General features: G+C 41.7%; 2 protein-coding genes and 1 long non-coding RNA gene across 12 annotated transcripts in view; 2 read left to right on the top strand and 1 right to left on the bottom strand.

The window, feature by feature from the left end:
• The window catches only part of LOC133483613 (limbin-like), a 33,544-nt gene extending 22,278 nt beyond the window's left edge, over positions 1-11,266 (bottom strand). The window contains exons 1-14 of one of the 8 annotated variants that reach the window (XM_061785058.1): positions 11,020-11,266; positions 10,804-10,942; positions 10,631-10,700; positions 7,870-8,045; positions 7,715-7,771; positions 7,447-7,633; positions 7,249-7,349; positions 7,075-7,140; positions 6,831-6,965; positions 4,826-4,965; positions 2,506-2,830; positions 1,862-2,101; positions 1,350-1,525; positions 1,078-1,237 (exon numbers count right to left, since the gene is read on the bottom strand). In XM_061785058.1, coding sequence (XP_061641042.1) covers positions 1,078-1,237; positions 1,350-1,525; positions 1,862-2,101; positions 2,506-2,830; positions 4,826-4,965; positions 6,831-6,965; positions 7,075-7,140; positions 7,249-7,349; positions 7,447-7,633; positions 7,715-7,771; positions 7,870-8,040 — 1,758 coding nt within the window. In that variant the 5' untranslated portion in view covers positions 8,041-8,045; positions 10,631-10,700; positions 10,804-10,942; positions 11,020-11,266. Of the gene's footprint in view, positions 1-1,077; positions 1,238-1,349; positions 1,526-1,861; positions 2,102-2,505; positions 2,831-4,825; positions 4,966-6,830; positions 6,966-7,054; positions 7,141-7,248; positions 7,350-7,446; positions 7,634-7,714; positions 7,797-7,869; positions 8,046-10,630; positions 10,701-10,803 lie in introns of those variants that run through there. The other 7 variants (XM_061785056.1, XM_061785055.1, XM_061785053.1 and 4 more) reach the window with 7 other exon arrangements.
• On the top strand, positions 4,833-10,631 carry LOC133483614 (uncharacterized). The gene is made up of 2 exons (XR_009790158.1): positions 4,833-4,970; positions 10,001-10,631. It is a non-coding gene; the product is annotated as an uncharacterized LOC133483614 (long non-coding RNA).
• Positions 11,267-11,489: 223 nt separating the features above from the next.
• LOC133483888 (evC complex member EVC-like) lies at positions 11,490-23,975 on the top strand. Of its 3 annotated transcripts, XM_061785724.1 has the most exons (20): positions 11,493-11,891; positions 11,971-12,084; positions 12,173-12,256; positions 12,796-13,022; positions 13,109-13,193; positions 13,458-13,556; positions 14,378-14,506; positions 14,593-14,754; positions 14,838-15,054; positions 15,889-16,037; positions 16,719-16,817; positions 16,914-17,126; positions 18,320-18,429; positions 18,967-19,168; positions 19,297-19,521; positions 19,613-19,748; positions 22,462-22,564; positions 22,665-22,791; positions 22,868-22,964; positions 23,047-23,975. In XM_061785724.1, exons 1-20 carry the CDS (start codon positions 11,712-11,714, stop codon positions 23,196-23,198), a joined length of 2,910 nt encoding a protein of 969 aa, XP_061641708.1. In that variant the 5' UTR covers positions 11,493-11,711; the 3' UTR covers positions 23,199-23,975. The 3 variants fall into 3 exon arrangements, 2 of the variants coding, with proteins under 2 accessions (XP_061641709.1, XP_061641708.1); XR_009790229.1 differs by lacking the exons at positions 22,462-22,564; positions 23,047-23,975 and having other exon boundaries at positions 11,491-11,891; XM_061785725.1 differs by lacking the exons at positions 22,462-22,564; positions 22,665-22,791; positions 22,868-22,964; positions 23,047-23,975 and adding an exon at positions 19,827-20,396 and having other exon boundaries at positions 11,490-11,891.
• The last annotated feature ends 524 nt before the right edge of the window (positions 23,976-24,499 follow it).

Consider the following 24,499-nt stretch of genomic DNA (forward strand, 5'->3'; position numbering starts at 1 on the left):
TTATGTACTGTCAATATTTTATTTTCGTAATTTTTTTGTGCAATGTTCTTCTTTTTGCACTAATGTCTTCTCTGTCTTCTTGAAATTCAATCCCAATATTTATGGCCTCTTTATAAGAAAATCACAGCATGAAGCTCTTCCCTCTTAACTGTGTAGAGGTGACTGTTATGTTAATATTCTTGAGCACATACAATGGGTACAAATTCTGTATCCTCATTGCATGCTTTTGTATTTTATTTCTGGCGAAACGATGCAAAATCTGTTGTGCATCTTGGGGCACAAAATAATTCTTAGTTAACATTCACTGCCATTGACGGCTTTTGGAAGTCAAATATCCATGTTAACTGGGAAGACGGCAGTGAATTAGTTAAGCACTCCATGGTAAAAAAGGTTATAAGAAGTTTTCAGTAATAATATTCGCTATTCTGTTGCCACACTAACAGAGGCAGCGCTCTCTAAAAATGAGCAACTCTTGTCAAGTCTACCCTCAGATTTCACCTACAGGGTTTGCTCTCCAACAGGCTTATTACAAACAAAGCGTTGCGTTTTTCATTCTAAATTATTTTAAGGAATTGCAATTGATTTTGAAAGCGAATCGGCGTTTTCAGGGTTGATAAGGTTTGAATGTTCAAGCAGCCAACAGCATTTAAGTATTAACATTCACAAAAAAACAACCAAAAAATAGACTCCTTTATTATGATTGATTTCTGAAAGAACCACCAGATTACCATCCGTAGTTTTATCGAGAGTGCGTGCATACAAGCATATATATACACTATTGGGCAACATTATAGTTGTATTGAGGAAATTTGGAATAAGTTAAATAAATAAGGAAGAAATAAGGTTAAATAAGGAATACATGACATGGTGTAAGAGAGTCATAGAATGGAAAGGGTAGTAATTAAATTATTACTCTCACTCTTTGACAGTATCAGTTAAAGCTGACCCTTTTCATCATTGTATTTTTTTTTATAGCTCTTGTCTTTGATCACCTTAGAATACAGTGTGCAGGTGTGTGTGATACGAGTTAAGCGTAGTAATACAGGAGATACATAAAACAAAAATAATGCTCCACACCATGTCAGAGATGAGCTCCTTCCTCATCTTGAGAAGTCCACAGCGCATTGCTCTCCTCTCTTGGCTCAAAGCGTCATCCAGTCTCTGCCTCACCATCACCAGATCCTTCTGGGTTTTCTCCTGGAGCTGAGTCAGCTGTTCAGCACACACATTGCTCCCTCTGGTGGAACATATTCAATATTATGCATTAGCTTCTGCAAACATGGGCACATTCACAATTCACAATACAACTATGAGATAACAGAAAAACTAACAGATGGTAATAGCCCAACCTTCTGATGTGTATGAACATGCTGTCTAAATTGCTGGAGGTGCTGGAGAAGGTGTCAGAAATTATACTGTTGAGGCTGTGCAGGCTGTGTAACAGGAACTTCCTCTGTGCATGGCGTTCAGCAAGCACATATCGCCAGTTGGCAAGGATCACATCCAGAGTCTCCTCCAGCAGATCCTGGATACAGATGGATAATATACTGACTTATATGCCCACAAACACACACAGCTGAGAAGATGAAAACAAACAGAGGTTTTTAATAACTGAAGGCTTTCATGACAAATGTTACAAATGCAATAAATGACAGTCACCATTTTTTTTGTGCATTTTCCAGGATTATGGAATTACTAAGAAGACATTTTATGTAATTTCCAGCTAATACATACCCATTCACCAAATAAAAGTTGACTGTAACAGAAAATTTGGATAGCATGTGAATCATTTTGAGCTCAACTTAAGATCATTATTGATGGCCATACCATTATAGTAACCACAACTATGCTGGTTGCTCACCTGACACCGAAAATAACTGTGTTGAAGACTATTGGCTGCACTCTTGTCCAACTCTCCCATCTTTGTGGCCTCCTCCAGCTCCTCGCAGAAGATCTTATGAAGCTCCACACGACGCCACTCGATGATCTGCCTCTGGACCTTTGCCGAGGCTTCTTCGTGGCGGACCAACAGGATGCGCTGCAGGTGAGCCTGGCTCAGCTTGTGCAGCTTCTCCAGCAGAACAATACACTGGAGGAGCTCCTAGCATAAGTCAATAATATAATGACTTTACTGGCCACATGCAGTAGAAGTCCATCAGCTAAAATAATGCATTCACTGTTGACTGTGCCGGTTTCTAATTGCAATTTAAACACTTTTGGGGTATTGTTGCATCAATAAACCATAGATGAACAAGAATAAGATACTTTAGCCATGCAAGTTTTTCTGTGAGCCAGCACTGATGGCATAATTAACTCTCCTGTATATTCCTCTTGTACAAGAGCTAAGTGAGGAGCAAATCTTGGGAGGTACCAAATTGAATCCATGGATCAGTTCTATCAAAGGGATGCCCGCCCTGACAGTTAGGAAACTACCTACAGTATCTACAGACTACAGCATCTATCATAACTACCTGTTGATCAGACTACAGCATCTATCATAATTACCTGTTGATCTGCATGTTGACACAGCAGCTCAGCGTGGGCCTTCTGTGCAGCTTCCCTACGATGTTCTGCTTCCATTTCCTCCCTGGTCTCCAGGTTACACTTGCCTGCAAGGGTAGCCATGCGGACGCCTCGCTCCTCCTTCAGCCGACCCTCCATACCCAGCAGCTGCCCATGGAGCACACTGAGAAGTCTCTGCTGCACCTGGACACTGACCTGACCGCAGGACCGCAGGCCTCCCAGCAGCACAGAGAGAACATCCTTGTAGATCTGAATCCGAGTGGCCTCCAAGTTGTTGGTGGCGTGTAGCAGTGTGGACATTTCAAGGCTAATATGTAACATAACATAAATAAAAACAGAATACAATGATTTGCAAATCATGTTCAACCTATATTTAATTGAATACACTACAAAGACAAGATATTTAATGTTCAAACTGATAAACTTGATTGTTTTTAGCAAATAATCATTAACTTAGAATTCTATGGCTGTAACATGTTCCAAAAAAGCTGGGACAGGTGGCAAAAAAGACTGAGAAAGCTGAGGAATGACCATCAAACACCTGTTTGGAACATCCCACAAGTGAACAGGCTAATTGGGAACAAGTGGATGCCATGATTGGGTAGAAAAGGAGCTTCCCTGAATTGCTCAGTCATTCACAAGCAAAGATGGGGCGAGGTTCACCTCTTTGTGAACAAGTGCGTGAGAAAATAGTCGAACAGTTTAAGGACAATGTTCCTCAGCGTACAATTACAAGGAATTTAGGGATTTCATCATCTACGGTCCATATCATACTCAAAAGGTTCAGAGAATCTGGAGAAATCACTGCATGTAAGCGCCAAGGCCGAAAACCAACATTGAATGCCCGTAACCTTCGATCCCTCAGGCGGCACTGCATCAAAAACCGACATCGGTGTGTAAAGGATATCACCACTTCAGAAAACCATCCATCCATCCATCCATTTTCTGAGCCGCTTCTCCTCACTAGGGTCGCGGGCGTGCTGGAGCCTATCCCAGCTGTCATCGGGCAGGAGGCGGGGTACACCCTGAACTGGTTGCCAGCCAATCGCAGGGCACATAGAAACAAACAACCATTCGCACTCACAGTCATGCCTACGGGAAATTTAGAGTCTCCAATTAATGCATGTTTTTGGGATGTGGGAGGAAACCGGAGTGCCCGGAGAAAACCCACGCAGGCACGGGGAGAACATGCAAACTCCACACAGGCGGGGGCGGGGATTGAACCCCGCACCTCAGAACTGTGAGGCTGACGCTCTAACCAGTCGGCCACCGTGCCGCTTCAGAAAACCAATGTCAGTAAAAACAGTTCGGGGCCACATCTGTAAGTGCAACTTGAAACTCTACTATGCAAAGCAAAAGCCATTTATCAACAACACACAGAAACGCCGCCGGCTTCTCTGGGCCCGAGCTCATCTAAGATGGACTGATGCAAACTGGAATGGTGTTCTGTGGTCCAACGAGTCCACATTTCAAATTGTTTTTGGAAATTGTGGACGTCGTGTCCTCCAGGCCAAAGAGGAAAAAAAACAACATCCGGACTGTTATGGACGCAAAGTTAAAAAGCCAGCATCTGTAATGGTATGGGGCTGTGTTAGTGCCAATGGCATGGGTAAGGCACCATTAATGCTGAAAGGTACATACAGGTTTTGGAGAAACATATGCTGCCATCCAAGGGGACTTTTTCATGGACGCCCCTGCTTATTTCAGCAAGACAAGCCAAACCACATTCTGCACGTGTTACAACAGCGTGGCTTCATAGTAAAATAGTGCGTGTACTAGACTGGCCTGCCTGCAGTCCAGACCTGTCTCCAATTGAAAATGTGTGGCGCATTATGAAGCGTAAAATACGACAATGGAGACCCCGGACTGTTGAACAGCTGAAGCTGTACATCGAGCAAGAATGGGAAAGAATTCCACCTACAAAGCTTCAACAATTAGTGTCCTCAGTTCCCAAACGTTTATTGAATGTTGTTAAAAGAAAAAGTGATGTAACACAGTGGTAAACATGACCCTGTCCCAGCTTTTTTGGAACGTGTTGCAGCCATAAAATTCTAAGTTATTGATTATTTGCTAAAAACAATCAAGTTTAGCAGTTTGAACATTCATTATCTTGTCTTTGTAGTGTATTCAATTAAATATAGGTTGAACGTGATTTGCAAATCATTGTATTCTGTTTTTATTTACGTTTAACACAACGTCCCAACTTCATTGGAATTGGGATTGTAATTCACTCCATCTCAATCGTTTCTTATCAGAATTTTTTTTTTGAATTTGAACACATATGAATGACTTATTCCCTTACTTCTCCAGTGCCTGGTTCATGTTCTGCGGTTCCTCCAGCACCATGATGTCAACAATCTTGTCTTCGAAAGTTGCCTCGTCTTTAACAGTCTCAGTCATGTTGCAGTCTGCATACTCTGTGTCCGGATCGCTTCTGGTTTTCTGAGGTACAAAAATACTATGAAAACTCATGTACAGAATCTTACAAATCTTTAATTAAATTGCAGATAAAATTTTATATCAACACGAATTAAAAAATTGTAATAAAGCACCACCCAATGTAAGGATTATGCCACAGCTGCCCTAAATTCACAGCGTTGGTAATTCCTAAACTCATGTTTTATGCTGCTGTAATAGTTAATTATTGTAGTGCTTTAACCTAAATAATTTTTTTATAAGTCCCCTTCCATCCTCTTTTTTTTTTTTTTTTTTTTTTACATTTATTTTTTTTATAATCTTTGATGTTCTTTTATCAGGTTTACATGCTAATTTTGGTTGGAAATCCTCAAAATGTCCTTTTTCACACTATTCTGGTTAGTTTTTTCATCCTGGCATTTGAGAGTGTCGGATTTCTCATTATTATGCGACATGTACTTTGCTCTGATTGGATCACTCATCTTCCACAATTTAAATATGTAAAATAGCTTGGCTCTGATTGGTCCAGATCACGGCTTCTGTTAGCGTAGAATCTTGGGGCAGACAAGCATTTATAGCGACGTTGCATCCTTCGATTCAATGTTCATGCTCACGTCCCTCGCAGGTGTTTGATCATGGGATTAATTATACACACTTGCCACATTGATGTGCTCATCCCACCTCAATCATCGGTCGCTGGTGTGCGTTGGCAGTCTGGTTCCCTTGTTTTTTTTTTTCGCTCTTCCGATTTCTACTCTTTACTCCTGCCCCTCCGCCCTCTGAACCTTGTGGCCAGTGACGAGCGGCTGTGGCAACAAGCGGAACGCCGGTCCCCCGTTACGATCATTGTGAAGCACAATTCAACAAGCATTGGATTGTTGGCCGACTAATTTGGAACATGATCTGAAAGAGGATGTGCATGAAAAAGAGAGGGGGATATTTTGAGGTTATGCTCATCATCCACTCCTATTCATTGGAATTGAACCTGCCGCGACGATCGTCACTGGCGACAATGAATGCAAGCTATGCTATTTCTACCACTGTTACATCATACATTATAAATATATACTATAGTTAAGTATTGTTGTAAAGACAACATATGTATACTTAATAGACTATTTTTATGACTCGCTCGCCAGAAATGACGTTTTGCTGTTCAGCTGAGTTGAGCAGGTGGGTACCGAAGTGGGCGGTTACTTTAATATTAATTGACCAAACTACATCACAATGTTAGCGATTTCATATTCACCCATTTTGCAAGCCTTATGCCATTTACTGACTTTTGCATTCAATCTACAAACCACAGAGATGTCAAACTTGTTACAGACTCATTTTGAACTATGTTATGCATGAAACAGTAGTTTTCAGTTTATTCTGATGGAAGGGGACCTTTAATGTGGAAATATAATTTAGCCAAGAGGCGCGGTCGCCAGCCAATTGCAGGGCACATAAAAACAAACAACCATTCACACTCACATTCACATTCACCCATACGGGCAATTTAGAGTCTTCAATTAACCTACCATGCATGTTATTGGGATGTGGGAAGAAACCGGAGTACCCGGAGAAAATCCATGCAGGCACGGGGAGAACATGCAAACTCCACACAGGCGGGACCGGGATTTGAACCTCAGGCCTCAGAACTGTGAGGCAGAAGTGCTAAACATGCATCGTGCCAAGTGCATAATTATCAATTTGATTAATGTCCCAATTCCTGACTTTGCAGAAGTCCAATGAGTCGACTAAAATTTGGATATAAAAAAGTGAATTCAATGTTAAAGTCCTTATTAGTGTTTAAAATGATAAAATGCGGCGAACTCATTGAAATTTAAGTGTGCATTGAAGCACATTGGATGGTCTCTATCCATTTTACTAGCACTGTATATAATCACGCTTTGCTGAAGAAGGTTCAGTGTGGGTCTGGCACCAATCAGGTTTATGGCCAGAAAGCCCAGCAACAGCAGCACCAAAGCAACAAAAAATCCACCAACAAATCCAGCAAAGTGCACACCATGGCTCGGATGAATCTAAAACAAAACAAAATAACAGTGCATGCAAGTTTATAATATAGCATATACTGTACTGTATGATACATGTAGTTGCTGTATTTCTTTACCGTGCAGGAATGCAATTTACCCTGTCTGTGCAATTAACACGCAGTGTCAGATTAGCGGCCACTGGACCAAACATGCTGACATCGTTCTGTGGGATAAATGAGAGAAAGTGTTATTGGTGTCATTCCATTATTATCTGTGGAAAAGGAGATTCATCCACCCCATAAGACAATAGAAATGGCACAGGAGAAATTACCTGTGATAGGTTGGAGAAGGTGAGAAAAGCTGGAAGGTCCATAACTCCGCTCTTATGACTCATTATTTGAGCAGTATAATTGAGAATCATTTGAGATCCTGCTGAAAAGTTAAAATAATGTGCTTCAATATGACTATATACATAAAATATCCAAAATGGGTTATTTATTTATAGTTTTGAACCAAAGGTCAAGCATACCAGATACAAAATCAATGGCAAACATTTGGTATCCTCTCTCAACAACCTTGCCTTCAGTTTTTAGGGGTACTATTCCAAATATCGAATCCCGGATGGCCACCTGAGAGAGGTTGGTGCCACCCACAGGGCTCAGGTTGTGAATCAGCAGGAAGAATGTCAAATGCGGAGGGTCTGATTCAGCCACCACCTGGGGGTGTTGGTCACATGAGCTGATGGTCACTTTCCAGAGCAGATTGGTACAATTTTATACGTGTAGCAGAATACATACCTGTGCACACTTGTGAAATTTGATCTTAAAGGCGGCTGGAGGTGTTAAACTCTGAAGCTGCACAAACATCCATAACACAGAACTATACATATTATTTTCTTTTGGAAATTGACAGTAACGGACTAATTGTTCTTGATTTAGAAATGATTTGTTACCTGAGGCAACATGTGGCCAGGATTGTATCTGGTGAGTGAGCTTCTGCGATCTCGGAGTTGTAAAATGGCTTTCATGCGGCTAAATGAGGTGTAGAAGGAGTGCGCCCATGGGTCAGCTGAAGCAGATGAAGAAACAGGCCCTTCAGCTGAATATGGATGATGGAAATTCATCTTATCTATTATGTCACAGAGTGCAAGAAAAAAAAAAATTAACACTGGGATGAATAATATGCTTTCTTTTCCACAATTTAAACAGTTGCCAGTTGTGTTAATATGTCTGTAACATCTTCTCTTTTGCTTTCGGCTTGTCCCTTTAGGGGTCGCCACAGCGCGTCATTCTTTTCCATGTCAGCCCATCTCCTGCATCCTCCTCTCGAACACCAACTGCCCTCATGTCTTCCCTCACGACATCAATCAACCTTCTCTTTGGTCTTCCTCTAGCTCTCTTGCCTGGCAGCTCCATCCTCATCATCCTTCTACCAATATACTCAATATTTCACCTCTGGACGTGTCCAAACCATCGAAGTCTGCTCTCTCTAACTTTGTCTCCAAAACATCGAAGCTTGGCTGTCCCTCTGATGAGCTCATTTCTAATTTTTTCCAACCTGGTCACTCCGAGAGCGAACCTCAACATCTTCATTTCCGCCACCTCAAGCTCTGCTTCCTCTTGTCTCTTCAGTGCCACTATCTCTAATCCGTATATCATGGCTGGCCTCACCACTGTTTTATAAACTTTGCCCGTCATCCTAGCAGAGACTCTTCTGTCACATAACACACCTGACGCCTTCCTCCAACCGTTCTAACTTGCTTGGACCCGTTTCTTCACTTCCTGACCACACTCACCATTGCTCTGGACGGTTGACCCCAAGTATTTAAAGTCCTACACCCTTGCTATCTCTTCGCCCGATAGCCTCACTCTTCCCCCACCACCCCTCTCATTCATGCACATATATTCTGTCTTACTTCGGCTAATCTTCATTCCTCTGCTTCCCAGTGCATGCCTCCATCTTTCTAACTGTTCCTCCACCTGCTCCCTGCTTTCATTGTAGATCACAATGTCATCTGCAAACATCATGGTCCACAGGGATTCCAGTCTAACCTCATCTGTCAGCCTATCCATCACCACTGCAAACAGGAAGGGGCTCAGGGCTGATCCCTGATGCAGTCCCACCTCCACCTTAAATTCGTCTGTCACACCTACAGCACACCTCACCACTGTTCTGCTGCCCTCGTACATGTCCTGTATTATTCTAACATACTTCTCTGCCACTCCAGACTTCCGCATGCAGTACCACAGTTCCTCTCTGGGTGCTCTGTCATAGGCTTTCTGTAGACACAATGTAGCTCCTTCTGACCTTTTCTGTACTTTTTCATCAACATACTCAAGGCAAATAATGCATCTGTGGTACTCTTTCTAGGCATGAAACCATACTGTTGCTCGCAAATAGTCACTTCTGTCCTGAGTCTAGCCTCCACGACTCTTTCCCATAACTTCATTGTGTGGCTCATCAACTTTATTCCTCTATAGTTCCCACAGCTCTGCACATCACCCTTGTTCTTAAAAATGGGCACCAGCACACTTTTCCTCCATTCCTCAGGCATCTTCTCATGCACTAGAATTCCATTGAACAAGCTGGTCAAAAACTCCACAGCCACCTCTCCTCGATGCTTCCATACCTCCACAGGAATGTCATCAGGACCAACTGTCTTTCCATTTTTCATCCTCTGCCTTTGCCTTTCTAACTTCACCCTTACTAATCATTGCCACTTCCTGGTCCACCACACTTGCCTCTTCTACTCTCCCTTCTCTCTCATTTTCCTCATTCATCAACTCCTCGAAGTGACCCGAACCTGCTGCACATCCTTCCCATCTCTATTCCTCTGTTCCTCTGGCCAACATGTATAGATCCTTTTCTCCTTATTTAGTGTACAACCTGGCATACATGTCATCATATGCCTCTTGTTTGGCCTTTGCCACCTCTACCTTTGCCCTGTCACATCTCAATGTATTCCTTTCGCCTCTCCTCGGTCCTCTCAGTGTCCCACTTCTTCTTAGCTAACCTTTTTCCTTGTATGATTTCCTGTACTGTGAGTTTCCACCACCAAGTCTCCTTCTCTCCTTTCCTGCCAGAAGATACACCAAGTACTCTCCTGCCTGCCTCTCTGATCACCTTGGCTGCAGTGGTCCAGTCTTCTGGAAGCTCCTCCTGTTCACCGAGAGCCTGTCTCACCTCTTCACGACAAGCCGCACAACACTCGTCCTGTCTCAGCTTCCAACACATGGTTCTCTGCTCTGCCTTTGTCTTCCTAATCTTCCTCCCCAACTAACTTTTGTTACCAGGGTTGAAAACATTGGCAAAGGTGAATTAATCCATAGACACAGATACTTTTGATGATGGAACATCAAAATCTCATATACTGTTACTTTGATTCAGGCTGAAATTGTGTCCACCACGACAACGTTGATGTCATAGAAACATAAAATGACAAGTAATGAAGCAATAATTTATTAATGATGATGATGATGATGATGATGATGACTGTCACATGGAAATGTTCTTGACAAAATTTTGAAAATATGGAGATTCAGACAAATTATTCTGGAAGTTAATTTTTATAGGTTGGCAGCTCTGCAGTATGGTGATGGGGCAAAATATCGAGACAGCAGTGCCGTGCATCTGCTGCTATCTATTCTGTTAAGTTTGTTATGACCTAAGTCCATACATTGTACAGTACATTTAATAAACATTTGTATACATACAGTGTGTGTGCAGCTGGAATCCTGTTGAGTTTCCTTCAATGTTTTTGTTTTCAAAGAAGCTGGAAATGCTCTGCCACATGGTCACAAAAAAAAAATTAATAAAAGTACATACATTACTTAAATCAATGTTTTTTCTTAAGACACAATCATATATTCGCTGACTGGCTACTCACTTCATAGTTGTTCGACAAATTTGTTGCCGCTGTGGAGCACCAGCACGTATCCTGACATGTTCCGTTACATAGACGGCCAGGGCGAGGAACGCCTGGCGTCTCACTCAGTATGGCGTTGGGACACCAGCTTGACGATGGACTTGTCGGATAAAAACACGACACTTGGAGGTTGACTAAAATAGACCATATTGTCACCTTTTCCGCCATCAAATGTACCTGAAGCATTCGTTTTGTCTCTCACTCGGGAAAGCCGCTAGCCAGTGATTGCGTCGGTTCTGCTGTTGAAATACAATCGGAAAACTCCATATTTTTAGGTGACTTAGAAGAATACCCAATAAATAGATTAAAACTTTTGGTCAACGTCCAAGCTTTGGAGACGCGGTGCACATCCAGCAACACTCCATTTTCCAAATCACTGCTTCTACAAACCTTTCCAAAACTTGGGAAGTGTAGGACATATTTCAAAACAGTCAATGTCAGCGTCTGTTTCCGATTAGGTTTTTCAAATTAAAACAGCACTGACCAAATAGAACGCTAATTAACAACTTTAAATGAGTAGATCCCAGGAGACATATATAAAAAAAAATAAGAATATGGGTTTTTTGAAGTCGCACTTGCAATATCCTGTAAACCAGTGTCTCTTTTTTACGCGAAGACAATAAATGCGTTTATATTGAAAGCAAATGTACTGTTTTCACTGATTGATCATAAACTTTACTGAGATTGGCGCGGCTAAAACTTTTAGCAGAAGTTGGAAATTGTTTTAGCTAGATTTTATTGTAACGATTAAAAAACACACATAATGTTGTTATGTCATGGTAACAACTAGAACCACGATTTTTTTTGTAAGGCTTCCAACAACATGCTGATAGTTCGGTAAATTTGGGCGTAACTGCGCCGACCGAGAGATGTCTGAGCAGGATCTGGTAGTCGAATGTAGTACTGACGTTTTGGTCAATTTTGTTGAGTCGTTGCATGTCTACACAGGACTACTGACTGTGGCTACAGTTTGTGGTGGACTGTCGGGAATATTAGCTGGTGCTCTTTTGTATGTGTTCTGCCTGAAGACTTTAATTTTGACGAGACAAGTAAGCGACCACCAGCACACCACTTTTTCACCCATTTAATGCATTTCAACTGTGTGGGCATTTGTTATATTCCAATCAGGGGCACACTGCAAGAAGGCTACTTGAACCTGATGATGGGGAAGTGGAAAACAATGCCAGTGATCATGCCAGCAACAACAGAAAAGAGGCGCCGCCTGCCACAACTAATTGCAAAGTATTTTAATGGAGACCTATTCTTATCCATTGTAGCCTAACCTATGATTAACCGGGTATTTGTATTTTTATCATGACTTGTTGAACAGGAGAAGCAGGAACCCATGAATAGTGATGTGGCAGCATTTGCATCAAAAGCAAAAGTGGTCTACCCTATCAACCAAAAATATAGAGTAAGTCCATTACTGCTCTGCAGCATGGAGCACATATTTGTATGTTGTTTTAGTAGCACACCATTTGCTCAAGTTTTTTTTCCCCACAGATTATTATCCATCCAAGAGGAAATGTAACTTGCACAGTTGTATATTTCGTATTGTACACCACACAGAGAGCCAGATGACACACACATGCAGGCAAAGGGGCACGCAAACAGTGTTGCACATCTTGAGCAAGGGTGTGGGTCTGTTGCTTTGTTCAAGGCAACCTTGAAATCACATCAGGATCTCTTCAACAACCAGTTGCCATTTTCTTGCCACCCAATTTCTATTATTGTGTGCAGATGTTCTAGTATCAAAATGACATTAACCAGTAATATGATCTTGGTCTTTGCACAGAACCATTTTACAGGCATTTCTGATATTCTATTTAATCAAGTGTGCTAAAACATTTTCCTGAGTAATATGTTTGTCAAAAAGGTCAATGAGGTCTTATTATGGCAGTGTTAATCATTGACGTGACATAGTAATGATTCCTTCAACAATGTTTGTGGCAGCCTTTAGCAGATGGCGCATCCAACCCTTCTCTTCATGAGTGCTCCAAGTTGCCAACAATGCCAAAGGATGATTCGTCGTCATCCTTCACAGAGGGAGAGTCTCTAAGCCAAGAGCTAGACAATGACGAGGGCAGCCAATTCATCTCCTCCTCATTGGTCCCAGAGAGCCTGCAGAACCAGAGCTTCGTCAGGGTCTCCCACTACCCCTACACTCTGACACAAACAGGGTAGGTGTCACAGAGGAATTTCTTAACATTTATGTAACTTTTAGTATAAATGCAATTGGCATGGTAAGTGAGTGTTTTTGCTGCAGTTTTGAAGCAAGGATCAATCTCCATTGTTTGGCCCTGAAGGATGTACAACAACTTTGCTCTCAACTTCTGGAAGAAAAATATATTGTGAGTGTTTGTCATTTTATTCCTTACATCAATAAAGAGACAACATTTTGGGAACACATCACATTACATGTTATGCTTGAATGGGAAAACATCTGTCAAATATAAATTTGGGAGCTATAGGACTTGATGCAGCATAATTATATAATGCAAGTCATGCAATACAATAAGGACCTGATGAAGTAGCAATGACCAATGTTTTTAAGAACGCTAAATGTATGGTGAAATGTTTTTGATTTCCCTAATTATGACATTTTCCTGCCTTAGATTTACCTTGAAATGGTGAAACAAATATTTTGCAGCCATTTTCCAAAAGACAAAAAAGATGCAGAGTTCACCAAACACATTCTTCAAATGCAGCAAAAGGTAACTTTTTTGAAAAGGTGCATATTCACTCCTATATTAAAGCCATCCAGTTTGCGGTGCCCTTTGATAGTCAGAGAGAGCGCTCCACAGACATGGAGCAGAAGGTGCGGGCCCCCGTTGTTCAAAGAATGGTCCTCAAAAACTGGAGAAGGTTGGCCTGTCGAGAGCGGTGGCGGCGTGTGAACGAATGCAGTTCTTTGAAGGAGAGGGGGCAGCGCCATTGAGGCACTCAACTGGTGGGACAGCAGATAGATTATGAATTCGATCCTCTGTTGGACAGGAAGCCAGTTTATTTATATTACTTGTCCTCAGTAAAGTTGTGGGGGAGCTGGAGCCTATCCCTGCTAACTTTGGGTGAGAGGCGGACTGGTTGCCTGGAGATATCTGGGCACATAAAGACAAACAAACATTCACACTCAAATTCACATCTAAGGACCGAGTCTTTAATTAACCCAACATGAATGTTTTTGGCATGGTGGGAGGAAGCCGGAATACCTGGAGAAAAGGCACACAAGCACAAGGAGAACATGCCTTTCCACACAGGAAGGACCAAGACAGACGTGTTAAGCATTAAGGAACGGTGAATCTTGGACATAACTTTTTTCCTAATATAAAGGACAGGAAAAAATAATTTATAATTTGGTGCACCGCTCAGTGTACATTTTACATTACATTGTTCTTTTGCCTTTCTTGTGTAATTTTCAGCTAAAAAAAAATACCATCCAACAAATAACTATGCGTTTGAACTCGAAAGGGTACAGCCAGGACATGAGTGTTTTTTCTTTACATGCATATCACCTTAAAGCTGTTTGTCATTTTAGGAAGTGGAGGAGCTAAAGAAACAGCTGCAAACAGGGCATGGTTGCAGTGATGACAGTGTTGATTCTCCTTGTACTTTGGAGGAAATGGAAAGATCTCAAAAAGATTTTCTAGAACGCAGTCTTCAAATGGTAAAAATGAGGGGCGTCATAGAGACAATCAGATTAAAACTGTATTGGAAATAGATTTTAAAGGTAATGTCCAATCCTCTTTGCAGTCCAAAAGTTTCAGCCAAGTTGTGGAGAACCTCTGCCAGCATGTGATGAAGAGGACCAGCAGTTTCACTGTGGATGAAGCACGGGATGCTACAGTCTCTCTCAACCAGACTCTTGTGTTGGTTGAGAATCGCCTAATGAAAGCTCAAGAAACACAACTAATGGTTAGCAGTTGGATTTCTCAATTGTGTCAGTTTTTGAGCAAGTTGTTGGTTTGACTTAAGGCCTCCGTGCCTTTCTTTTGTAGAAAATCCACCAGAAGCTGTTATGGTGGGAAGAACTGACTGGGCTACTTCAGTCCCAACCTGCCTTGGTCCAGCAAGAAGTGTCTCTGAGACAGGGCTTGCTGGCTATGACACTAGAGCAGCTGACCAGTGAGGATGTTTTGACCTTCAACTGCATGGAAACGATACTTTCACAAGTACAGCACGTGCTTACAGAAGGCCTTCAACAGTGCAGAGAGGGTAGGATAATTGATCTGGTGTACTCCGTGAATTCCATGTACTATAATAATAATGTGTGTGACAAACAAACACACAGTGCACAAGTCGACAATAGCCTCCTTTTTTATTTTCCTTACTATTTTTCTATGTTCTACTTACTGCAAGTTAAATTCATATCTGTGACACCTTTCAAATAAGGTCAGGTTCTTTCAGGACAGTTCTGCTTGGGTTATATCTATTACCATCCATCCATTTTCTATACCGCGTATTCTGAGAGTTGTGGATAGCTGCAGCCTATTTAAAGCCGACTTTGGGCAAAAGGCAGACTACACCCTGGATTGCTCACTAGTCAGTTTCAATTACAGGATATATAGACAACCACCCCTTCGCACTCACATATACAGCGTCACTGAGTGGCAACTGAGCCCATGGTGCATGTACAGAAATGAGGCACGTGAACCACCACACCATCAGCTTCTTCATCTTCCATCCATAATAACACCATTCAGCATAGGACTATGTAGGGAACTCACTGAAATGCCATCACAATAATTTGATTATACAGTGGACCCTCGCTATTCGCAGGGATAGCGAATAGCAAAAATCAGAGAATAATTGACGCACAACTTACAACTGTTTTGAGGAAGAAGAAAAAAACTTTTTTTAAACCTAAAATATTCTTGAATAAGCAGAGCTATACCACCAATTAACATCATTTTCCTTGCAGTGATTGCCTGGTAAAAAGCTCACAATTTTTACTGCTTCATACTAAGGCATGTGAGGCTCATTTTCACTGCTGTTTTGGACTGTCATTCCTTTATCATGCTCAACTAAAAGATTTTGGTCACAATCCAGATTACATGAGGAAAACAAAGGAGTTGCTGTTTGATAAGTGTAGCAAAATGGAGGCAAAGCAAAATAAGCTTCAGAGGAGCCAGGCCAAGGAGAGGAGTCGTGTGCTGGAGCTAAGAGAAACTCACGGTGACCCAGAGCAGCTATCAAAGGTCAGCACATGATGGGATGTCACTTTTCTGCTCCATGATATGCATGCTAATCACCTGGCAGTGGAGTTCTGTAGTGCATCATTTCTGTCTCAAGCAATTGCCGAGTACGGGTTCCATTACCATGACGACCGGGGGTAGAGCTATGGTGTTGTGAGGAACACTCAGTGTTGCCAATTTACTGACTTGCTATTTTTAACGACTCTTCCAACCCCTTTGGTGATATTTTTTTGTTTTTGTTATTTTATTTTTTTAAACAACTAGCAACAAATAAAGTGACTTTTTGTGGTCTTGGAGATTTCTGGAAGATCTGAGACTCCCTCCAGTGCAGCAGATGTGAACACCTTTGTGTCCAGACTGCTAATGAATCCCCCTTGCATGAAGCCACCACTGGCTACTTTAACCATATACCCCCTATAAAGTGAGGGCTACTATCAGGTAACAACATGGAAGAGATTCTGAACAGCTTGCTCACAGACACATTTTCAGAAAAAGGCAGATAAGAGATTTGCTTGGTTGTTTAATTTCACCGTTAATGGGTCCGTGGTCACTCCAGAGACTTATTTAGAATTAAAAAAGAGAATTAAAAAGTTAATGTTCCGTAATATGTCCCTTTTCAATCACATGTCTACAATAGCTGCCGATGATAATTGTGTATATCTAAACTGTATTCATTACCATTAGGAGTACCAGGAGCTACTGTTAAAACAAAGACAGAAGCTTTGTGATTTGGAACTGCAACAGGATGACCGGATGGCTGAAAGCCTTTGTAACTTTTGGACAGTAGGTCTTTTAAATACTGTTCAGTATTTGTCTTTACAATGTATTCTGGTTTATGTGCACAACCATTACTCTGACCACATCATATCCTCTGTTCAGAAACTCCACAGCACCTGGTCAAAAAGACTAGAAGAACGAGCCAAGGACATCTTTTGCACATCTCTTACCGCCCAATGCAAACTGTCTGCTGAACACTGTCAAGGGCTGTGGCTTGACGTAGAGCAGCAGCTTGCTGATAAGCAGCAACAGGTGGAGAGAATGACCAGACTCCAAATGGACCAAATGCAGGCTCAGATGGATCAAGAACGAAAGGTACGGATACCATATTGTAAATATATTCTCTCTTTGTGTTTGGATGATCCAATATTCATGGCAGTTTATAAGATCATTGTATAGTGGCAGAACAAACAGCAGTTTGGCAGATAGTGAACAATTCTTCAAAAAAGAGGCTTCAAGCCAGTCGTTCACCGTGCCGCCCAGATAGATATTTCCCCTCAGGAAAATAACAGGTGCCCATATCCACCAACTGGTATACTGTTGTTCGGTTCGGTCCATGGTGGCATGGTTTGGTATGCTAAAACTGGGTTTGGTTATCACAATTGAAAACACAAATGTCATAACCCAAAGAATTGCGCTATTGCTTTTTACAAGAGAGGCACATGAAGCCTAAGGTCCATCCATCCATCCATTTTCTGAGCCGCTTCTCCTCACTAGGGTCGCGGGCGTGCTGGAGCCTATCCCAGCTGTCATCAGGCAGGAGGCGGGGTACACCCTGAACTGGTTGCCAGCCAATCGCAGGGCACATACAAACAAACAACCATTCGCACTCACAGTCACACCTACGAGCAATTTAGAGTCACCAATTTATGCATGTTTTTGGGATGTGGGAGGAAGGTCTTGTTTAAAAAAAAATTTTCGTCAAACCAAGCCACGACAATGTTGTTGAAAAGAAAATAAGGCACTAAATGAATAAAACATACATAAACAACATACACATCATGTTCTTCACAAAGCTGTGCAGCAAATGCAAAGTTGAATAGATTGATTTCCTTGCTCTCTTGTTTGTCTGCTCTTGGCCACACTGTTCAGGCAGGTGTTGGCGTTCTATGTGGCGTATGTACTACGCAGAAGCCTCCAACTGCTCTGTATTATTGATAAGAACCAAGACTGAAATGATACACAAAACCACTAATGTGTGGCTGCCACACATTCCATTCCCATTGTAACAGTTCTCCATCAACCACCACAAGAAGAAATACAGTACCAGTACACAGGATTTTAACCTGGTTTGCCACATCTTTACAGGTATTGTCAGAGATGTACATCCAAACAGTTTTCAACCAATCTGGTCTGAACTACAGTGTACCCTATAGAATTTAAGGATGTTCTCAATTGTTTTACCTGGATAAATCAAGGTGAAATGAAAAAACAATAGGCTCAATATTCAACTTACATTAAAGTACTGTGGTCTGTACTAAATAGGTTTCATTTAATCTTTTCTGTAGGCATGGACTGAGTCAATGGCTCTGATGCATGCAAGCCTCAAGAATCTGAGGAACCAGCAGATGAAGATCCTACAAGCCATGGTGGTCAGTCAGAGCTACACACTTAACAGGTGATACTGAATGACCACTGTCAAGACAAAGGCACTTGGTCAATAACCGGGAATGCTGTGCGAAGTGTGCTTTGAGAATGCGGTTAAATTGCATACACAAAGATGCACTGATTAACAGGCGTTGTCTTAAAGTGAAAGAGCTGCCCTTGTACATGCATGAAAAGGTTTTTCTATGCATTTCTGTTTACATTGCTGAATATTTAAAGCTTGTTTCTCCTTTGTAATGTACAAAAGTTGTAGTTTTTAATGTTTCTTCTTTACTCTGGATCTCAAAACTTGAAGAGCTGCCCTTGTACATGCATGAAAAGGTTTTTCTATGCATTTCTGTTTACATTGCTGAATATTTAAAGCTTGTTTCTCCTTTGTAATGTACAAAAGTTGTAGTTTTTAATGTTTCTTCTTTACTCTGGATCTCAAAACTTGAATTGATATTTTTGATACGTGCCAAAATGTAAATATAACAAGTTGTTAACACCTATTGTTTTCATGAAGCACTGTATCTCATTCATGTTCTTGTCAAATCTGACCTTTTCTCAGCCAAGTGGGGAAGTTGCTGGACAAGAAACATGAGCACCTGCTGGCATGCGTGCAGCGCCACTTCATGGCCAGACACTTTTGTCTGTACATGCTCAAAGAGATGAGCCTGTCCAAGCTGAAAGTTCTGTCCCAGACGGACTTTCGAGCTCTGCTGATGCAGGAACCTGCCACAGTCCAGTCGTGTGTTGATTCAGCTCTCAAGGTGGTTGATAAATAAATTACCTACTCCGTCCGTGTTAGGCATCTTGAATTGGCCAGTTACTAAAATAATATGCAGCATGATTATTTGAAATATTTTTATTTTTTGTTCTTGTGACCTGATAATGACAGAAAAGCAGTGCCAGCCTAGCAGAGAAGCATCTGGGACCAGAGAGTCAAATGGTGAGCCACAGCTTCCATCAGGAATTCCTGTCTGAGCTGGAAACAGGGATGGATCTTCTTCAAAACCACGTACAGCTCGTACTTGGCAATGCCCTCAGCCATGCCGTCCTACAGCTGATGGAAGGCCAGCCCTATGAATCACAAAGCAGCTCTAGGCATGATGACGGCTTGAAGGTTGAACTGTACTGCATGTTGTTGTTTTCTCTGTTTTCTTTACAATGCGCCCATACTAATTCTGAATTTCTGAATATTGTTTTTCTTTTAGCACCATCTTACAGAGGCTGCTTCTGAGAGTGTCTATGTGACCAAAGATTCTCTTATGGCGCTCGTCCAAGGCTACTATTCTACCATGGAAGATATTGCTAAGAAACTACAACCATGTCAGTCAAACACAAACCTTGGTGAGACTACAGCACCACACATTATTATTATTACACATTGCTTTTATTTCTGTTGACAGAATATTTTGTATTTATCAGGTGAAAAAAAACACTGCACAATTGCTGCCAATGTCAGCAGAATGTCTCGGCACACTGATGTGTACCTAATTTAAGTGTACCGTAAGTGTAGGGTTGGGCATCGAGAACCGATTGGAACCGGGACTAAGGTTCCGGTTCTCCCGAAAATTTCGATGCCTAAACTCCACCGACCCCGAAGAAGAAAGTGGCGAAAACCAACGAAGAACACGCACGAAGACGTACTTGTGCCCATTTTGTATTCATCAGGTGGAATAAAACACTGTACAATTGCTGCCAATGTTAGCAGAGTGACTCGGCACTAACTTTATTGTTCAGCCTACGGAGCTTGTATAAACTTCACCGTACACCAAGATGGTCCAACAGTGTTTATTTCAATATTAATATTTGTTATTGTGGTTGTGCGGTGGTTTAACTGCACTTTATTAAACTGAAACGAGTTTCTAATACGTACATTTAAAATGCCACAGTAAGGAAGCCAACATAATAGAAAGACCTCTCATTATGATGTTCTAACTACAATTTAAAAAAAAAAAAAAACGACATTGTTGTGTATCGAATTTAAATGTACCGTGTGTGTAGGGTTAGGCATTGAGAATCGAGAACCGATTGGAACCGGATTCTCCCGAAATCATTCAAATTAAAAAATGTCGGTTCCCAGTTTCGATGCCTTAACGTCTAGCTTTACTTTCGTTTTCAAAATTCACCGGTGTCGTGTGAAGTTACTTTTCATGCTAAAATGCTGAGAGCCGGTGCGTACCCTTCAAAATATAAGGCTACAAGCTTAAAACAGGAAGTCAAGTTAAAACTTGCACATATAAACCTTTTGATGTGATAAAACAGTCCCAAATAACTTTTTTTAACAATGCTATATTTAACTTTTCGCTGAAATTCGGTTAGTTCCAACACACATTGCCTTTTAGTTCTTAGGTTTGATATTGATACTGGTTATAAGGAACCCCAAGTCAATTATTCTTTTTAGAAAAGCATTAAAGAGGATGAAAAACAGAAAGGCAGTGGGTCCTGATGAAATTCCTGTGGAAGTGTGGAAGCATCTAGGAGAGGTGGCTGTGCAGTTTTTGACCAGCTTGTTCAATAGAATTCTAGTGGGTGAGAAGATGCCTGAAGAATGGGGGAAAAGTGTGCTGGTGCCCATTTTTAAGAACAAGGGTGATGTGCAGAGCTGTGGGAACTATAGAGGAATAACATTGATGAGCCACACAATGAAGTTATGGGAAAGAGTAGTGGAGGCTGGACTCAGTGAGTATTTGCGAGCAACAATATGGTTTCATGCCTAGAAAGAGTACCACAGATGCATTATTTGCCTTAAGGATGTTGATGAAAAAGTAGAGAGAAGGTCAGAAGGAGCTACATTGTGTCTTTGTGGATCTAGAGAAAGCCTATGACAGAGTACCCAGAGAGGAACTGTGGTACTGCATGCGGAAGTCTGGAGTGGCAGAGAAGTATGTTTGAATAATACAGGACATGTACGAGGGCAGCAGAACAGTGGTGAGGTGTGCTTTAGGTGTGACAGAGGAATTTAAGGTGGAGCTGGGACTGCATCAGGGATCAGCCCTGAGCCCCTTCCTGTTTGCAGTGGTGATGGATAGGCTGACAAATGACGATAGACTGGAATCCTCGTGGACCATGATGTTTGCAGATGACATTGTGGTCTGCAGTGAAAGCAGGGAGCAGGTGGAGGAACAGTTAGAAAGATGAAGGCATGCACTGGAAAGGAGAGGAATGACGATTAGCCGAAGTAAAACAGAATATATGTGCATGAATGAGAGGGGTGGTGGGGGAAGAGTGAGGCTACAGGGCTAAGAGATAGCAAGGGTTTAGAACTTAAAATACTTGGGATCAACAGTTCAAAGCAATGGGGAGTGTGGTCAGGAAGTGAAGAAACAGGTCCAAGCAGGTTGGAACGGGTGGAGGAAGGTGTCAGGTGTGTTATGTGACAGAAGAGTCTCTGCTAGGATGAAGGGCAAAGTTTACAGGACAGTGGTGAGGCCAGCCATGATGTAGGGATTAGAGACAGTGGCACTGAAGAGATGAAAGGAAGAAGAGCTGGAGGTGGCGGAAATGAAGATGTTGAGGTTTGCTGTAGGAGTGACCAGGTTGGATCAAATTAGAAACAAGCTCATCAGAGGGACAGCCAAGGTGTGATGTTTTGGAGACAAAGTTAGAGAGAGCAGACTTCGATGGTTTGGACACATCCAGAGGAGAAATGGTGAGTATATTGGTAGAAGGACGATGAGGATGGAGCTGCCAGGCAAGAGAGCTAGAGGAAGACCAAAGAGAAGGTTGTCGTGAGGGGAGTTGGTGGATGCAGGAGATAGGCTTCCATGGAAAAGGATGACACGCTGTGGCGACCCCTAACAGGACAAGCCGAAAGGAAAAGAAGAAGTATATGCTGCGGGTTGCTAAGAAAATGGATGTTCATAATTTGGACACCCTTTATTTAAACCAAGCAAACTTTTTTTGACCTAGCCCCCTAAAAGAATCGGAATCAAGAATCGTTTGGAACCGGAGTTGAAATGAGGAACCGGAATCAGGACCAGAATCACTCTAATTCAAACGATGTCCAACCCTACGTATGTGTTAACTATTAGTGTCATATAATGTAACTTCCATACAGGTGTGATTGAGGAAGACTCCCGTAGCAATCAGTTAAACAAAGCTTTGCTGACAGAACTGGAGAACTGGGGAAGGAAACCTACCTCTGCTAAGTTTCAACAGAGGTAGAACGATAGCACAATGTTTGAATTAATGCATGTTACTTTGGTTTTTATTTTTTTGAATCAGTTTATGTGGAGTTGATGGCTTTTTTGTGTGTTTCAGGGTTGAGCTACACAAAAGGAAGGTGTTTGAGCAGTGCGATCTGGAACAGGCGATGATGTGTGAGGACCTGAGACGAAGAAAAGTAGCCCAGGATCAAACATTAGAAAGCATCAATGGACAACTGCAGGTTCGTCAGTATGATGCGGTTTAGAAATAGGATGTTAATCATTTTCCTGTGAGTCCTGTGTTGTTGTGTCCATTAGGAGGCAGAAAGAAGCTTCATAAGTGATTTGGCAGCATTGGCTCGGGTTTCTCTCCACAGTCCAAACGCAGACGCCAGCGATGAAGATGACGATGCAGGTAAGCATGTGTCCCCTGGAGGATGACAACATGCCTACGCTGCCATTGTTTCTCTTGTCCTTCATGATTTCATATTGCACAGGGGAAGTTAATGCCTCTATAATGGAACTTCTTGCCCGGAACCCAGCCCTAGATCCAGCCTTGAATCCATCACTGACTCCAACAGTTGTCTCTCCTGCCCCATCCAAACCGGCAAAAAATAAAAAAAGAGAGCGGGAATCGCATATCAGTTGAATGGAGATAATGTTTTTATATGTACACAAATGTATGTAGGGTTTATAAAAGATTTTCATTTTAGTAGTCCATTTTTTCCATGCTTTTTTTTTTTCTATTATACTGTTAAGATGTCAAACAAGGGGAATCTCTTATACAGTATATGTCCATCTCTCCATTTTCTATAGTGCTTGTCCTCATTAGGTTGGCGGGTGAGCTAGAGCCTGTACCAGCTGATTTTTGAGTGAGAGGCAGGGTGCACCCTGGACGGGTCGCCCGCCAAGAACATAGCACATATAGAAAAATAATCTTTCACATTCATACATACAATATGGCCAATTAACCTAATATGCATGTTTTTTGAATGTGGGATTAATCCGGAATACCCGGAACATAACTGAGATTTGAACGCAAAACTGTGAGGCAAATATGCTTACCATCCTATCCTACATGTATCTACTGTATACACAGTATAACACCCATTTTCGAATGCTGTTTTGGAATTAAATAAAATGAAATTCGTGCAATATTTGTCAACAATGTTCATTCATATTCAGTCTCTAACATAGCAATGTACAGGTTGATGGAAATGTCTTGCTTGAAGTCCGGGCTCCCTTACATATAATACATCAACAAAAGTATTGGCAAATCTTGTGACACTTTTACATGCTTTATTTTTCTCTGCTCTTAATTTTTTCTTTGGTTGTATGGTACTGGTGTTGACACAAAAGGAATCTCATAAATACGTCCATCCATCCATATTCTGTACCGCTAATAATAAAAATACTAATAAATACACCTATGCCTTGGAAACTGAAAATTTAAGAAAAATTGACTTTGCAGCTATCACTGCTTCCTCTCTTCACCGGGAAGATGTTTGAGGTTGTCTGTTGGAAATATGTTCAGTCAGCTAGAAGAGCATTTGTTTTTTTCAGAGGTCACTAATGTTGTCTCAGTCTCTGGTGAATTTTAATGGTGTCCAATCCTTCCACACCAAACTCATCCAAGGAGGACTTTATGGATTTTGCTTTGTGCACTGGTGTACAGTCATTCTAGAACAAATAAACAGCATTCTCTGAACTGTTTCCACAGTGTTGGAAGCCTAGCCATTTTTGAGGTAACTTAATATATGTGCTGTGAACTTTGCCCATATTGTCAACATTGCCCTCACTGCACAGCTTGTTTGCCACATTGATCCCCCACCTGGTCCATTGCAGGATGGACATGCTTCTCGAGTTGCTAGGTGAATCAGAGCTGTCAATTGTGATTGTAGTAGAGTGCAACCACTCCGATGAAAGCCTTGACCCTCTCTTGTCCTAATG

The sequence above is a fragment of the Phyllopteryx taeniolatus genome, chromosome 9 (genome assembly GCF_024500385.1).
Source record: "Phyllopteryx taeniolatus isolate TA_2022b chromosome 9, UOR_Ptae_1.2, whole genome shotgun sequence".
In the NCBI taxonomy this organism is placed as follows: domain Eukaryota; kingdom Metazoa; phylum Chordata; class Actinopteri; order Syngnathiformes; family Syngnathidae; genus Phyllopteryx; species Phyllopteryx taeniolatus.

What these genes read in the sequence shown, in the direction of transcription:
- LOC133483888 (XM_061785724.1), top strand. Translation starts at nt 11,712, where the DNA reads ATGTCTGAGCAGGATCTGGTAGTCGAATGTAGTACTGACGTTTTGGTC. An exon ending in CTCAAGAAACACAACTAATG is followed by an intron (nt 14,755 to 14,837) that starts GTTAGCAGTTGG and finishes TTTCTTTTGTAG; the next exon opens with AAAATCCACCAGAAGCTGTT. An exon ending in AGATGGATCAAGAACGAAAG is followed by an intron (nt 17,127 to 18,319) that starts GTACGGATACCA and finishes TCTTTTCTGTAG; the next exon opens with GCATGGACTGAGTCAATGGC.